The 17632-nt window shown below is 47.5% G+C and overlaps 1 protein-coding gene across 1 annotated transcript in view; it reads right to left on the reverse strand.

Moving 5' to 3' along the window:
* grk3 (G protein-coupled receptor kinase 3) overlaps positions 1 to 3583 on the reverse strand; it is a 108817-nt gene extending 105234 nt beyond the window's left edge. The window contains exon 1 of the mRNA XM_090234166.1: positions 1576 to 3583. Within this exon, the coding sequence (XP_090090292.1) occupies positions 1576 to 1688 (113 nt within the window). The 5' untranslated portion in view covers positions 1689 to 3583. The remainder of the gene's footprint in view (positions 1 to 1575) is intronic.
* Positions 3584 to 17632: the final 14049 nt, after the last annotated feature.

Consider the following 17632-nt stretch of genomic DNA (forward strand, 5'->3'; position numbering starts at 1 on the left):
CCAAACAAGCTTGAAAGAACGTGACCGCCGAATGCTGAAGCGCATACAAATCATCTGTCCACGGTTACAACACTCACTACCGACTTCCAAACTGCCTCTGGAAGCAACATCAGCACAATAACTGTTCATCGGAAGCTTCATGAAATAAGTTTCCATGGCCAAGCAGCACAAGATAACCATGCACAATGCCAAGCGCCGGCTGGAGTGCTGGCGCACTGGAAACGCGTTCTCTGGAGTGATGAATCACGCTTCACCATCTGGCTGTCCGACGGACAAATCTGCTAAGCTAAGTCTATACAGAAATGGTTAGTTGAGATTGGTGTGGAAGAACTTGACTAGCCTGCACAGAGCCCTGACCTCAAACCCATCAAAAACCTTTGGGAACGCCGACTGCGAGCCAGGCCTAATCACCCAACATCAGTGTCCGACCTCACTAATGCTTGTGGCTGAATGGAAGCAAGTCCCCGCAGCAATGTTCCAACATCTAATGGAATGCCTTCCCAGAAGAGTGGAGGCTGTTATAGCAGAAAAGGGGCGGGACGAACTCCATATTAATGCCAATGATTTTGGAATTAGATGTTTGATGAGCAAGTGTCCACATACTTTTAGTCATGCAGTGTAGCAGTTAGGTAGTATTGTTGGAGCTAACTGGCTTCATACTGACAGAAGGTGTTGCTATGGTGGCATCAAAGGCCATGCACACATCACACTCTCCTAACGCTCAATTTCCATCACCTCACATTTGCCTTCAACGTCCCAATAGTAGCTGCCTGCGGGCCTGTATGTTATAAAAAATAATTTAAAAACTGCGTTCATAAATAGCTGTCAAAAACACCAGTGATTGCCATAGGTCCCGTTTGGCACAATTGGTAGAGCATGGTGATTGCAACGCCAGGGTTGAGGGTTTGATTCCCAAGGGGGACCAGTACGAAAATGGATGCACTCACTACTGTAAGTCGTTCTGGATAAGACTATCTGCTAAATGTCAAAAATGTAAATGGGGAAATTCAGGCAGTTGAAGGGGAGAGATATGCAGATGTAAATGGATGGATACTGAAGACTCCTCCCACCATCTCTTATCTATCATTCCATCAAAAACAGATACTGGTAGTACTAACATTATACTGAATCAGATGAAAATAACAGCATATTATTTACACTCTTAAACCACCAATAAAAAATAAATAAACAGAAGCTACCACCGGATGGAGGAGGTGGTAATGGATGGGTGGTTTTGGTGCTAGCTGGAATGATTCTTGGTCTGGTCGTCAGAACACATTATTAATGAGCTTCATTAAAATGATATAATTCTCGATGGCATTACGTCAGATGCAAATTGGCCTAATGTGGATTTGAAGGCTAGGGCCTTGAATGGTAGGGACCCTGGAGTCGCCTAACGGAGACAGTTGACAAATAGTTTCCTATTAGTGAGTTACTGTAACTGACCGAGAGGTTTCAATGAGATAGGGCTTCCATCTCCCTATATGGCCATACACACATACATCAATTTGACAGGTAGACAAACATTGACTGACCGAAGCAGAACCTACAAGGCGGGTAAGCAGTTACATGTACCTGGATTCAGGCAGTATGATTTTCTTGCTCGCTCGGGCCGCTGGAGTAGATTTGCTCTTCTCCATCGCCATCAAATAGCTGACATCGGCGAGAACTGCTTCGAGGTCCGCCATCTTCAACCCTGGTTCGACCGAGTCGATACAACACCAGCCGTGGGAAGGATTTTTTTTTTGTTGAAAGATAAAGCAAATGTCCACTGAAAATCTTTAAAACCTAGTTCCAACCTGGTCGACCGAGGCAGCTATGCGGATGACAGGGGTGACCATCGAATGAAGCGTGTCGTTTTCTTCCTCTAGGTTCGGCACACACGGTCGCTCAAAACACAACCATTGTTACACAAAAAAAAAATAGTATTTATCATCTGGGTATTTTTTTGTGTGCCAAAATGGTAGTGGTTTCAATGGCCAGACCAGATTGATGAGAGATTTCGTTTACCACCTTTCAGAGAGCTTCACTTATTTTAGATGGCCCACCTGCTAGATGTGGCGAACTAGCAAGGCAACTAGCTAATAACTGTGAATCCCCACTGATCCTAGCCACATAGTTTGTTTTATCTTCTTGAAAAGCTAAAAATGTAATATTGCGGTACGTGGTACTCCAGCTAGACGTATGCTTCAAGCTTCCTAATTGTGTCTCGTCGCATCTGCTTCAAAATAAAACATGACTTTATGCGTCGACAAAGGTGGGTTGTATCACTTTATCGAATTGGTATTCGATAAAGACATCCTCGTGTAATAACGATGACAGGGGTAGAAAGCTAAAATAACAAGAGCAAGCCAGCTCGCCTGTATCACACAAAAAAAGTACTGACGAATGAATGGTCCAGATACTAGCGAATACAGTAGTGAGGTTCAGGTTCAAACATATTCACCAACATGAAAAATCAAAACAATTGTCTTATTGGCATAGGATCCTACACAGCGATATTAGGAAGAGGACATCAATCAAACCACAGATGTAGGTTGCCAGCTGAATATCCAGCACGCAAAAACTATACCCGACTAAAATCTACTTTAGCTAACTAACGTTGGCGACAACTATCGAACTTAGCTATCAAGATAACAAGCATTCAGTTGTTGGCACTAACTTTACGTTAGATGCCACATTTAAACTGTAAATTCAGCCACGAAATCAGCCAGCTAGATTCTCAATTTACGTGGTCGACAAGGGAGAAGTGTTATTACTAGCTTCTGTGGAAACCGGTGCTACTTGGTAGCGAGTTAACCAGTAACGTTAGATAGCTGAATTTGGGCTAGTTAATATACGAAGCATAGGTAACAAACTAGCGCTAGCTAACACAACCGCTTTATCGCAACGACACGAAACCCACTCATCCAGTTCGCTAGCTAGCTCGCCATCTCAGTTAGGTAACGAATCCTGATCTTCAGCCAAATCCATGTTATTTCACAAGAGACCAACGAAACCGCACAAAATTAACCATAGTCATCTATTTCACCCCAGTGTGTGGGCTCTGATATGGAGACAGTGGCTAGCTAGCTAGCTATAATGGGGGAGGGGGTGTTGGAGGAAATGGGCTAGTTAAGATAATCTTAGCTTGGTAACCGTCCACGGTCCCTCGCGACCGAGTCTTCAACAACAAGTTACAATTTTTTTTTGCGATCAACAGCTTGCCAACTAGCTGACGAAGAGGCAATTAAATATAAACTAAGAACCTAAGTACATATAACTTGGTAATATTTGCTGCCCGTCAGTGACTTCCTCCGTAAAGTTGTAACCATCAAACGTTTCTGCTCCTCAATCAGCACAAGCCGCAGCTGAGATCTGTGCATTCGACAGACTGACGACGCGGGAGAACGTTTGATATCCTGTTTGTTTACGGTCCTCCAAGAGGCACCGATTTCCTCTTGTTATCCCTTTTGAGTCCGAATAAGAACAGTTGACTTTACTCCATTTCGCTGGCTGTGTTGTGTATTCTCAGAAACAAGCCCTACCTAATTGTAAAAGCCCCACTTCCTCCAACTGCGACTAAGCATCCTGGAAAACATGTAATGGAGCAGGATCACTCATGGACGCGGACCTAGATGATTATAAATGCCCTATTACGATTTGAATCAAATTAAAACCATTATATAAAATGAGCAATATTTTGTTTAGCTTTATATTTTTATTTTTAACAGTGTTAACTGCAAATGAAGATTACATAATAGGATCAAAGACGAGGTCGGTAGGCTGCCATTATGGGCATCTTTTTTAAATATTACATGAATAATATATAACAGACACTTCTGGGTGATAACTTGCTGGATCAATCCAATGGACCAATCCCTGAATCAACAGACAATCAATTAACTCATCTGTGGACCTTGAAACCATGTTATTGTAAGTCTACATTGGAGACCCATTCCTTTGCTAATTTGTTCTAAATTGAGGCTATCAATTACTCAGATTTTGTAGCATAGGCCGCTATATAGACCTACACATATTTAATCGAGAAACTACATTTTTTTCTGGTATCCAGTACAGACCTGGGTTCAAATACATGTGTATTTGAGAATCAGTATTTCTAATAGATTTCTATGTATTAGAGTATTTTCAAATACACAGCCAAGTTTGAGTATTTTATTATTTGAATGGCTATTTGTAAATATATATATATATATATATATATATATATATAAATTCAGCAAAAAAAGAAATGTCCTCTCACTGTCAACTGCGTTTATTTTCAGCAAAAATAAACATGTGACTAACAGAAATGGAATAATGTGTCCCTGAACAAAGGGGGGGTCAAAATCAAAAGTAACAGGCAGTATCTGGTGTGGCCACCAGCTGCATTAAGTACTGCAGTGCATCTCCTCATGGAATGCACCAGATTTGCCAGTTCTTGCTGTGAGATGTTACCCCACTCTTCCACCAAGGCACCCGCAAGTTCATGGACATTTCTGGGGGGAATGGCCTTAGCCCTCACCCTAAGATCCAACAGGTCCCATACGTGCTCAATGGGACTGAGATCCGGACTCTTCGCTGGCCATGACAGAACACTGACATTCCTGTCTTGCAGGAAATCATGCACAGAACGAGCAGTATGCCTGGTGGCATTGTCATGCTGGAGGGTCATGTCAGGATGAGCCTGCATGAAGGGTACCACATGAGGGAGGAGGATGTCTTCCCTGTCCGATGATGCTGTGACACACCGCCCCAGACCATGACGGACCCTCCACCTCCAAATCGATCCCGCTCCAGTGTACAGGCCTCGGTGTAACGCTCATTCCTTCGACGATAAACGCAAATCCGACCATCACCCCTGGTGAGACAAAACCACGACGCATCAGTGAGAGCACTTTTTGCCAGTCCTGTCTGGTCCAGCGACGGTGGGTTTGTGCCCATAAGCGACGTTGTTGCCGGTGATGTCTGGTGAGGACCTGCCTTATACAACAGGTCTACAAGCCCTCGGTCCAGCCTCTCTCAGCCTATCGTGGACAGTCTGAGCACTGATGGAGAGATTGTACGTTTCTGGTGTAACTCGGGCAGTTGTTGTTGCCATCCTGTACCTGTCCCGCAGGTGTGATGTTCAGACGTACCGATCCTGTGCAGGTGTTGTTACACGTGGTCTGCCACTGCGAGGACGATCAGCTGTCCGTCCTGTCTCCCTATAGCGCTGTCTTAGGCGTCTCACAGTACGGACATTGCAATTTATTGCCCTGGCCACATCTGCAGTCCTCATGCCTCCTTGCAGCATGTCTACGGCACGTTCACGCAGATGAGCAGGGACCCTGGACATCTTTATTTTGGTGTTTTTCAGAGTCAGTAGAAAGGCCTCTTTAGTGTCCTATGTTTTCATAATTGTCTACCATCTGTAAGCTGTTAGTGTCTTAATGACCGTTCCACAGGTGCATATTCATTAATTGTTTATGGTTCATTGAACAAGCATGGGAAACAGTGTTTAAACCCTTTACAATGAAGATCTGTGAAGTTATTTGGATTTATACAAATTATCTTTGAAAGACAGGGTCTATAACAATACTCTACCAATTTATATTTGACAGTATTTTCAAATACTTGGGTTAAATACTTTCCAAGTGTATTTCCAAATAGGCCTACATTAAAATATTTAACTTCTTGTCTTTTCAAATAAAATATATCTGAATACTTACTTCAAATGTATGTGAAAGTAATTCAGATTTTTGAAATAGTATTTGAACCCATAAGTCATTATATAGCTATAAAATACTAATTACTTACAAATGTTGTAGTGCTTTAGAGTATAATACAGTGATTCCTTGTGGACAGCATTTAAAAATGGAAAGCAAATTCTGATGAAAGCATGGCAAAATTGGGCTTCCACTGTCCACCTGACTCTTCTCATAGGCCTCATAGGCCTGTCACGGAACGACGGTTTGTGTTATGTCGTCAGTATGATGTATGATTAATATTATATATTTGTTCATAATACAAATATCAACAACTTACATTTCTACATCAAACCTGTCTAACAAAACAAAACACAGGTAATAACAAGAAAGTGCTAAAACATACAAAAAATATCTATAAAATAATTGTAAAAAATTAACAATTATTGTGCAATTGTATTCACATAATGATTCAGGAAGATGTTATTCTTGTTGTTATTCACTAGGGATAATATCTTAACAAGATAATTACATTCAATCAAAAATATGTGTAATTTTGGTATAGAATTCTGGAATTTTTGTTTGTGTATAAAGTATTTGTGTCACGCCCTGACTTTAGTTATCTTTGTTTTCTTTATTATTTTTGTAAGGTCAGGGTGTGACAAGGGTGGCGCGTATGGTTTTTTGGATTGTCTAGGGGCTTTTGTATGTCAAGGGTATCCTAGTCTAGAGGTTTATATGTCTATGGTTGCCTCGAATGGCTCTCAATCAGAGGCAGCTGTTTATCGTTGTCTCTGATTGGGAACCATAGTTAGGTAGCCATATTCCTAGGTTTATCTGTGGGTTAGTGTCTATGTATAGTTGCCTGTTTCAGCACTCGTGTGATATAGCAGCACTTTTGTTTAGTTTGTTTAAGTGTTCTTTGTGTTCGTCCTTTAATAAAGAGGAATGTATTCTCATCACGCTGCGCCTTGGTCTCCTCGTTACAACGAACGTGACAATTTAACAACAAGAATTGTAAAAAATTACGATAATTTCAATATTCTTGTTATCATTGCAATAGTAACATATTATATCCTTCATGTCAAAAACATGGGTAGTGTTCTTAATGGCAAATAAGTATTCTGCAAGGTTTTCCCAAAATTCTGACACAAATTTACATTCAAAGTGAGTCAGATTCTCACCTTTTTCACAAAAAACGCAGATATCATCAATAGCCACAGATTTGGACAACATATAATTACATGGATATATCGTAAGTAAAATTTTAAAGTGCACTTCCTTAAATTTGTTTGGTATACAATGTTTGTAAGTGTCACAACTTCCACCGAAGTCGGGTCCTCTCCTTGTTCAGGCGGCGCTCAGCGCTCATCCACTTTTCATTTTCCATTTGTTTTGTCTTGTTTTTTTCTCACACCTGGTTTCAATTCCCTCATTTACTTGTGTATTTAACCCTCTGTTTCCCCATGTCTTTGTGTGGGATTGTTTATTGTAGAGCTTGTGCACGTTCCCCGGGAGCGCATGACAGGTTATTTTGTGGCCATTTATTCTTGTTGTTCTGGATGCCGTTGGTTTTGCTTAATAAATCTCTGGTTATTACCAAGTTCTGCTCTCCTGCGCCTGACTTCTCTGCCGCCAATTACGCACCCCGCTACAGAATCCCACACCGCAACATATGGAGTCAGCAGGAGCAGGTGCCCCTGGAATAGGGGTGGAGGAGCGCGTTCGGGAGCACGCGGCGATGCTTCACTATCTCGGCGCCGCCATGTACCGCGTTGTCCAAACCATGGACCGCTGGGAGAGACAGGGAGTTCCTCCAGCGCTTCCACCAGCACAACCGGGGTCTCCACAACTCGCTACCCCTTCACCAGGTCCCAGTGGGATTCATCTCGCCCGTCCCCAGGAATACGACGGGACGGCTGCACGCTGCCAGGGTTTCTACCTGGCAACCGTCCACCCGGCTCCATCAGGCTGTGAGAAGGTGTCCGCCCTCGTCTCGTGCCTCTCTGGGAAAGCCTTGGAGTGGGCCAACGCAATGTGGGGAGAAGGAGATGCGGCGCTGGACCATATCAAGGATTTCATCTGCCGCTTCCGGGCAGTCTTCGACCACCCACCCGAGGGTAGAGCGGCGGGTGAACATCTCTTCCATCTCAGGCAGGGGACGAGGAGCGCCCAGGAGTTCGCCGTGGATTTTCAGACCCTGGCCGCCGGCGCGAGATGGAACGATAGGGCCCTGATCGACCACTATCGCTGCAGTTTACGCGAGGACGTCCGTCAGGAGTTGGCCTGCAGGGACACCACCCTCGTATTCGACCAGCTGGTGGACCTGTCCATTTGGCTGGATAACCTGTTGGCTAGCCGCGGACGTCCAGATTGGGTTCTGTCGGTTCCATCCCCCAGCACCGCCGCTCCGGTGCCCATGGAGCTGGGAGGTACTGTGTGTAGGGAGACTGGAGGAGGTTCCGTCTCGTGCACCATCCGGTCGGTGCCGGGTTGGTTCCTCTGGGGATCGAGGCTGCAGGCAGGGCACTCTGGCGTCTTCCCAGGTGAGCCGGCACCATTCTCACCCAGAGCCCTCTGTTGCACACATGTTTTTGTATGTTAATTTTCCTGAGTTTTCCCCGCATTCCCAGCATAAGGCGCTCGTCGATTCAGGCGCAGCTAGGAATTTTATAGACAGATCGTTCGCCCTTAGTTTAGGGATCCCCATTGTTCCCGTGGCTGTGCCCTTCCCCGTTCACGCCATAGACAGTCAACCATTAGGATCAGGGTTGATTAGGGAGGCTACCGCTCCTCTGGGTATGGTGAAGCAGGGGGGTCACAAGGAGAGAATCAGTCTCTTCCTCATTGACTCTCCTGCGTTTCCCGTGGTGCTAGGCCTACCCTGGTTAGCTTGTCATGACCCCACTGTATCTTGGCAACGGAGGGCTCTCACGGGGTGGTCGCGAGAGTGCTCGGGGAGGTGTTTAGGGGTTTCCATTGGTGCTACTACGGTGGAAAGTCCAGACCAGGTCTCCACCGTGCGCATTCCCCCTGAATATGCCGATTTGGCGCTCACTTTCTCCAAAAAGAAGGCGACTCAATTACCACCCCATCGACGGGGTGATTGTGTGATAAATCTCCTGGTAGACGCTGCACTTCCCAGGAGTCACGTGTATCCCCTGTCACAGGCGGAGACGGCGGCTATGGAAACATATGTCTCCGAATCCCTGCGTCAGGGGTACATTCGGTCCTCCACTTCACCCGCCTCCTCGAGTTTATTTTTTGTGAAGAAGAAGGAGGGAGGTCTGTGCCCGTATATTGACTATCGAAACCAAACTAGATCTGGAGCGCTTACAACCTGGTGCGTATCCGGGAGGGAGACGAGTGGAAGACGGCGTTCAGTACGACCTCAGGGCATTATGAGTACTTCGTCATGCCGTACTGGTTAATGAATGCTCCATCAGTCTTCCAAGCCTTTGTAGATGAGATTTTCAGGGACCTGCACGAGCAGCGTGTAGTGGAGTATATTGATGACATTCTGAGCATGTGTCCCTGGTGCGCAGGGTGCTTGGTCGACTGTTGGAGCATGACCTGTACATCAAGGCTGAGAAATGCCTGTTCTTCCAGTAGTCCGTCTCCTTCCTAGGGTAACGCATTTCCACCTCGGGGGTGGAGATGGAGAGTGACCCCATATCAACCACGCGTAATTGGCAGACTCCCACCATGGTAAAGGAGGTGCAGTGGTTCCTAGGGTTTTCCCATTACTACCAAAGGTTTATCCAGGGTTTTGGTCAGGTAGTTGCTCCCATTAACTTACTGCTGAAGAGGGGCCCGGTACGCTTGCAGTGGTCGGGCAGGGGCGGACAGGGCTTTTGGTCATCTGAGGGCTCTGTTTACCTCGGCTCTCGTGCTGGTCCATCCGGATCCTTCTTTGGCGTTCATAGTGGAGGTGGACACGTAGGAGCCGTGCTCTCTCAGCGCTCTGGTATGCCACCGAAGCTCCGCCCCTGTGCCTTCTTCTCGAAGAAGCTCAGCCCGGCGGAGCGAAACTATGACGTGGGGGACCGAGAGCTGTTGGCTGTTGTCAAGGCTCTGAAGGTGTGGGGACATTGGCTTGAGGGGGCTAAACACCCTTTTCTCATCTGGACTGACCACTGCAATCTGGAGTACATCCGGGCAGCGAAGCGAGGAGACTGAACCATCGCCAGGCAAGGTGGGCCATGTTTTTCACCCGTTTTGGTTTTTCCCTTTCTTACAGAACAGGTTCCCAGAACGTGAAGGCAGACGCACTGTCCCGAATGTATGACAGGAGGAGTGGCCCATGGAGCCCAGACTCCCTCTGAAACACCATTTTATTACGTTTGCAATCGCAACAAATAATCTGCTCAGACCCCAAGCAAGGAGCATCAAAAGTTGTGCAATAAATTCTCAGACAACCTAAAGATTCCTTGATGCCCTTCCATACTCCCTCTGCCTACCCAAGGGCGTCAGAGGACAAAAATAAGTTAACCACCTACAGTGGGGCAAAAAAGTATTTAGTCAGCCACCAATTGTGGAAGTTCTCCCACTTAAAAAGATGAGAGAGGCCTGTAATTTTCAGCATAGGTACACTTCAACTATGACAGACAAAATGAGAAAAAAATCCAGAAAATCACTGTGGGATTTTTAATGAATTTATTTGCAAATTATGGTGGAAAATAAGTATTTGGTCAATAACAAAAGTTTATCTCAATACTTTGTTATATACCCTTTGTTGGCAATGACAGAGGTCAAACGTTTTCTGTAAGTCTTCACAAGGTTTTCACACAATGTTGCTGGTATTTTGGCCCATTCCTCCATGCAGATCTCCTCTAGAGCAGTGATGTTTTGGGGCTGTTGCTGGGCAACACGGACTTTCAACTCCCTCCAAAGATTTTCTGTGGGGTTGAGATCTGGAGACTGGCTAGGCCAGTGAAATGAAATGCTTCTTACGAAGCCACTCCTTTGTTGCCCGGGCGGTGTGTTTGGGATCATTGTCATTCTGAAAAACCCAGCCACGTTTCATCTTCAATGCCCTTGCTGATGGAAGGAGGTTTTCACTCAAAATCTCACGATACATGGCCCCATTCATTCTTTCCTTTACACGGATCAGTCATCCTGGTCCCTTTGCAGAAAAACAGCCCCAAAGCATGATGTTTCCACCCCCATGCTTCACAGTAGGTATGGTGTTCTTTTGATGCAACTCAACATTCTTTCTCCTCCAAACACGACAAGTTGAGTTTTTACCAAAAAGTTATATTTTGGTTTCATCTGACCATATGACAATCTCCCAATCTTCTTCTGGATCATCCAAATGCTCTCTAGCAAACTTCCGACGGGCCTGGACATGTACTGGCTTAAGCAGGGGGACACGTCTGGCACTGCAGGATTTGAGTCCCTGGCGGCATAGTGTGTTACTGATGGTAGGCTTTGTTACTTTGGTCCCAGCTCTCTGCAGGTCATTCACTAGGTCCCCCTGTGTGGTTCTGGGATTTTTGCTCACCGTTCTTGTGATAATTTTGACCCCACGGGGTGAGATCTTGCGTGGAGCCCCAGATCGAGGGAGATTATCAGTGGTCTTGTATGTCTTCCATTTCCTAATAATTGCTCCCACAGTTGATTTCTTCAAACCAAGCTGCTTACCTATTGCAGATTCTATTGCAGTCTTCCCAGCCTGGTGCAGGTCTACAATTTGGTTTCTGGTGTCCTTTGACAGCTCTTTGGTCTTGGCCATAGTGGAGTTTGGAGTGTGACTGTTTGAGGTTGTGGACAGGTGTCTTTTATACTGATAACAAGTTCAAACAGGTGCCATTAATACAGGTAACGAGTGGAGGACAGAGGAGCCTCTTAAAGAAGTTGTTACAGGTCTGTGAGAGCCAGAAATCTTGCTTGTTTGTAGGTGACCAAATACTTATTTTCCACCATAATTTGCAAATAAATTCATAAAAAATCCTACAATGTGATTTTCTGGATTTCAAATTTTGTCTGTCATAGTTGAAGTGTACCTATGATGAAAATTACAGGCCTCTCTCATCTTTTTAAGTGGGAGAACTTGCACAATTGGTGGCTGACTAAATACTTTTTTGCCCCACTGTAACTGAGGAACTCAGTTTAACCTTGTGCAATACCATAGATGCGGTTGTACCACTAAAAACTAAAAAAACATTTGTCATAAGAAACTAGCTCTCTGGTATACAGAAAATACTGAGCTCTGAAGCAAGCTTCCAGAAAATTGTAACGGAAATGGCGCCACACCAAACTCGAAGTCTTCCGACTAGCTTGGAAAGACAGTACCGTGCAATATCGAAGAGCCCTCACTGCTGCTCGATCATCCTATTTTTCCAACTTAATTGAGGAAAATATGAACAATCTGAAATTTATTTTTGATACTGTCGCAAAGCTAACTAAAAAGCAGCATTCCCCAAGAGAGGATGGCTTTCACTTCAGCTGTAACGCTCAATGAGTGTATAGGTGTGGAGTCAGGTGCAGAGAGCAAAAGGATGCGGGAAAAACACGCTTTAATGTCCAGAAATAAATCACAGGAACAAATAATGTGAAAAAATAAAGGACAGCGAGAAACCCGAAAAGCAAACACAAACCACTCGAACACATACATACGAACAAGCCCGCACAAACAGAAGCGGGCTGAACAAACTTATATAACCCCACCCTAATAACCAAACAAGAAACAGGTGAAACCAATTAGACAAAAACAAACGAACACAGAACAAAGGATCGGTGGCAGCTAGTAGACCGGCGACGACGACCGCCGAGCGCCACCCGAACAAGAAGGGGAGTCACCTTAGGTAATATTCGTGACAGTACCCCCCCCGACGCGCAGCTCCCGCAGCGCGCCGACGCCGGCCTCGGGGTCGACCCGGGGGACGAGGCGCTGGGCGATCCGGATGGAGGCAATGGAACTCTCTCAACATAGATGGATCCAGAATATCCCCCACCGGGACTCAGCACCTCTCCTCCGGACCGTACCCCTCCCAGTCAACGAGGTACTGCAAGCCCCTCACCCGGCGTCTCAAGTCCAGAATAGCTCGTATCGTGTACGCCGGGGACCCCTCGATGTCCAGAGGGGGCGGAGGGACCTCCGGAACCTCACCTTCCTGCATGGGACCAGCTACCACCGGCCTGAGAAGAGACACATGAAACGAGGGGTTAATGCGATAATACGAAGGAAGTAATAATCGATAACAAACCTCGTTTATTCTCCTCAGGACTTTAAATGGCCCTACACACTGCGGACCCAGCTTCCGGCAGGGCAAGCGGAGGGGCAGGTTTCGGGTCGAGAGCCAGACTCTGTCCCCTGGTGCAAACACGGGGGCCTCACTGCGGTGATGGTCAGCACTCTTCTTCTGCCGTCCACTCGCTTGGCGTTATGACTCCTGGACGGCCCTCCAGGTCTCCTTTGAGCGCTGCACCCACTCCTCCACCGCAGGAGCCTCAGTCTGGCTCTGATGCCATGGTGCCAGGACCGGCTGGTACCCCAACACACACTCAAATGGTGACATGTTGGTAGAGGAGTGGCTTAGTGAGTTCTGGGCCATTTCTGCCCAGGGGATGTATCTCGCCCACTCCCCTGGCCGGTCCTGGCAATACGACCGCAGAAACCTACCCACCTCCTGGTTCACTCTCTCCACCTGCCCATTACTCTCCGGGTGATACCCTGAGGTCAAGCTGACCTAGACCCCCAGACGTTCCATAAATGGGAGGTAAACTGGGGACCCCGATCAGAAACTATATCCTCGGGCACCCCGTAGTCCCGGAAGACATGGGTGAAAAGGGCTTCCGCAGTCTGCAGGGCCGTAGGGAGACCGGGCAATGGGATAAGACGACAGGACTTAGAGAACCGATCCACAACGACCAGGATCGTTGTGTTCCCCTGAGAGGGGGGAAGGTCAGTAAGAAAATCCACTGATAGATGGGTCCACGGCCGTTGTGGAACGGGGAGGGGTTGTAATTTCCCTCGTGGCAGGTGCCTAGGAGCCTTACTCTGGGCGCACACCGAACAGGAGGAGACATAGAATCGCACATCCCTCACCAAGGTGGGCCACCAGTACTTCCTCCTAAGACCTCGCACTGTCCTAGAGATACCTGGGTGACCCGACGAGGGTAGACTATGAGCCCATCGAATCAATTGATCACGAACAGCGAGCGGCACGTACCTACGACCCTCCGGACACTGTGGAGGCGCAGGTTCCTCCCTTAGCGCCCGCTCGATGTCCGCGTCCACCTCCCATACTACTGGTGCTACCAGCTTAGCCGCCGGAATGATGGGAGTAGGATCGATGGACCGGTTCTCAGTGTCATAGAGTCGGGACAGCGCGTCGGCCTTATTGTTGAGGGAACCTGGTCGATACGATATAGTAAAATGAAATCTAGTGAAATACATGGCCCACCTTGCCTGACGAGGATTCAGTCTCCTAGCTGATCGGATATACTCCAGGTTACGGTGGTCAGTCCAGATAAGGAAAGGGTGCTTAGCCCCCTCAAGCCAGTGTCTCCACACCTTCAGGGCCTTAACCATAGCCAACAATTCCCTGTCCCCCACATCATAATTCCACTCCGCCGGCCCGAGCTTCTTCGAAAAAAAGGCACAGGGGCGGAGCTTCGGTGGCACACCCGAGCGCTGTGAGAGCACCGCTCCAACCCCAGCCTCAGATGCGTCCACCTCTACTATGAACGCCAAAGAAGGGTCCGGATGCGCCAACACTGGCGCCTCAGTGAACAGCGCCTTCAACCTACGGAAAGCTCCATCCGCCTCTGCTGACCACTGCAAACGCACCGGCCCCCCCTTCAGCAGTGAGGTAATAGGAGCTGCTACCTGACCAAAACCCCGGATAAACCTCCGGTAGTAATTGGCAAACCCTAAAAACCGCTGCACCTCCTTTACCGTGGTCGGAGTCGGCCAATTACGCACGGCCTTGACGCGGTCACCCTCCATTACCACCCCCGAGCTGGAAATGCGATAACCCAGGAAGGAAACGGCTCGTTTGGAAAACTCACATTTCTCCGCCTTCACATACAGGTCATGCTCCAGCAGTCGTCCAAGAACCTTGCGCACCGGAGACACATGCGCAGTACGTGTAGCGGAGTAGATCAAAATATCGTCAATATACACTACCACACCCTGTCCATGCAGGTCTCTGAGAACCTCATCCACAAAAGATTGAAAGATAGCTGGAGCATTCTTTAACCCGTATGGCATGACGAGGTACTCATAATGGCCAGATGTGGTGCTAAATGCAGTTTTCCACTCATCTCCCTCCCGAATACGCACCAGATTATACGCACTCCTGAGATCCAGTTTCGTGAAGAACTGCGCTCCGTGAAATGATTCCACTGCCGTAGCAATGAGAGGTAGTGGGTAACTAAAACCCACCGTGATGGAATTTAGACCTCGATAATCAATACACGGACGCAAACCACCATCCTTTTTCTTCACAAAAAAGAAACTCGAGGAGACAGGTGACATGGAGGGACGAATGTACCCCTGTCCCAGATCTTCGGTAACATATGTCTCCATAGCCAACGTCTCCTCCTGGGATAAAGGATACACATGACTCCTGGGGAGTGCAGCGTTTACCTGGAGGTTTATCACGCAATCCCCCTGTCGATGGGGTGGTAATTGGGTCGCCTTCTTTTTACTGAAAGCGATAGCCAAATCGGCATACTCAGCGGGAATGCGCACGGTGGAAACCTGGTCTGGACTTTCCACCGTTGTCGCACCGATGGAAACCCCTACACACCTGCCTGAACACTCATCAGACCACCCCTGGAGAGTTCCCTGTTTCCACAAAATCGTAGGATTGTGAATAGCCAGCCAGGGAATCCCCAGCACCACCGGAAACGCAGGTGAATAAATAAGGAACAGACTAATTCGCTCCTTATGATTCCCCTGCGTAATCATCTCCAAAGGAATTGTGGCTTCCCTGACCCTAATGGTCGACTATCTAAAGAGTGCACAGGAAAAGGTGGGGTCTACTTTTACTAACGGAATCCTCAACCTCTGAGCGAGTCTGCGATCAATAAAGTTCCCAGCTGCGCCTGAATCTACTAGCGCCTTATGCTGGAGAGAGGGAAAAAATGTAAGGAAACAAATTAATAAAAACATGTGACCAACAGGAAACTCTGGGAGAGTGTGGTGCTTACTCACCTGGGGTGACCGAGGAGTGTTCTGCCTGCCTTCTCGATTCCCAGATGAACTCCTCCAGCACCGACCTGAAGTGTGCCCTCTCCGGCCACAACTGGTACAGGAGGAGCCTCCTCCTCCGATCTCCCTAGACTCGGCCTCTCCTAGCTCCATCGGGATAGGAGCGGGAGGGTCAGGAGGTGGAACTAACAGGACCCTTTCAGAACGTCCGTGAGCAGCTAGCAGATGGTCTAACCGGATCGACAGGTCTATCAGTTCATCCAGGCCAAGCGTAGTGTCCCGACAAGCCAGCTCCCTGCGGACGTCCTCTCTCAGGCTACACCTGTAATGGTCTATCAGGGCCATGTCGTTCCACCCTGCTCCAGCGGCCAAGGTCCGGAAACCCAGCGCGAAGTCCTACGCGCTCCTCGTCCCCTGCCTGAGATGGAACAACCTCTCACCCGCCGCTCGGCCCTCTGGAGGGTGATCGAACACGGCCCGGAAACGGCGGGTGAACTCCGGGTAGTTGCCCCTCGCTGAGTCGGGCCCGTTCCAGACAGCATTGGCCCACTCCAGGGCTCTACCCGTAAGGCAAGTGACGAGGACACTCACGCTCTCCTCGTCCGAGGGAGCCGGCCGAACGGTGGCCAGGTAGAGGTCCAGTTGAAGCAGGAATCCCTGGCACCCCGCCGCTGCTCCATCGTACTCCCTCTGAGGCATAATGCGCAGAGCGCTGGAACCAGATCCCGCTGGGGGAGATGGTAGAGTTGCTGGTGGGGGGGTAGGTGGGGTAGTAGGGAGACCACTCCTCTCCCAACGATCCATCCTCTCCATCATTTGATCCATCGCTGATCCGATGCGATGGAGGATGGACGTGTGATGAAGGACTCTCTCCTCCATCGTGGGAAGAGGGGTGGCCGCTGCTCCTGCTGACTCCATATCTTGGTGCGGGCTTCTGTAACGCTCAATGAGTGTATAGGTGTGGAGTCAGGCGCAGAGAGCAAAAGGATGCGGGAAAAACACGCTTTAATGTCCAGAAATAAATCACAGGAACAAATAATGTGAAAAAATAAAGGACAGCGAGAAACCCGAAAAGCAAACACAAACCACTCGAACAAGCCCGCACAAACAGAAGCGGGCTGAACGAACTTATATAACCCCACCCTAATAACCAAACAAGAAACAGGTGAAACCAATTAGACAAAAACAAACGAACACAGAACAAAGGATCGGTGGCAGCTAGTAGACCGTTCCTCAAGGTTCCGTTTTACGATCACTATTGTTTTCACTATATATTTTACCTCTTAGGGATGTCATTCGAAAACATAATGTTAACTTTCACTGCTATGAGGATGACACACAGCTATACATTTCAATGAAACATGGTGAAGCCCCAAAAGTGCCCTCGCTAGAAGCCTGTGTTTCAGACGTAAGGAAGTGGATGGCTGCAAACGTTCTACCGTTAAACTCGGACAAAACAGAGATGCTTGTTCTAGGTCCCAAGAAACAAAGAGATCATCTGTTGAATCTGACAATTAATCCTAGTGGTTGTACAGTCGTCTCAAATAAAACTGTGAAGGACCTCTGCATTACTCTGGACCCTGAAATCTCTTTTGACGAACATATCAAGACTGTTTCAAGGACAGCTTTTTTCCATCTACGTAACATTGCAAAAATCAGAAACTTTCTGTCCAAAAATGATGCAGAAAAATTAATCCATGCTTTTGTCACTTCTAGGTTAGACTACTGCAATGCTCTACTTTCCAGCTACCCGGATAAAGCACTAAATAAACTTCAGTTAGTGCTAAATACAGCTACTAGAATC

This window comes from Oncorhynchus mykiss, chromosome 5 (assembly GCF_057628025.1).
Source record: "Oncorhynchus mykiss isolate SJ-2025 chromosome 5, ASM5762802v1, whole genome shotgun sequence".
Lineage (NCBI taxonomy): Eukaryota > Metazoa > Chordata > Actinopteri > Salmoniformes > Salmonidae > Oncorhynchus > Oncorhynchus mykiss.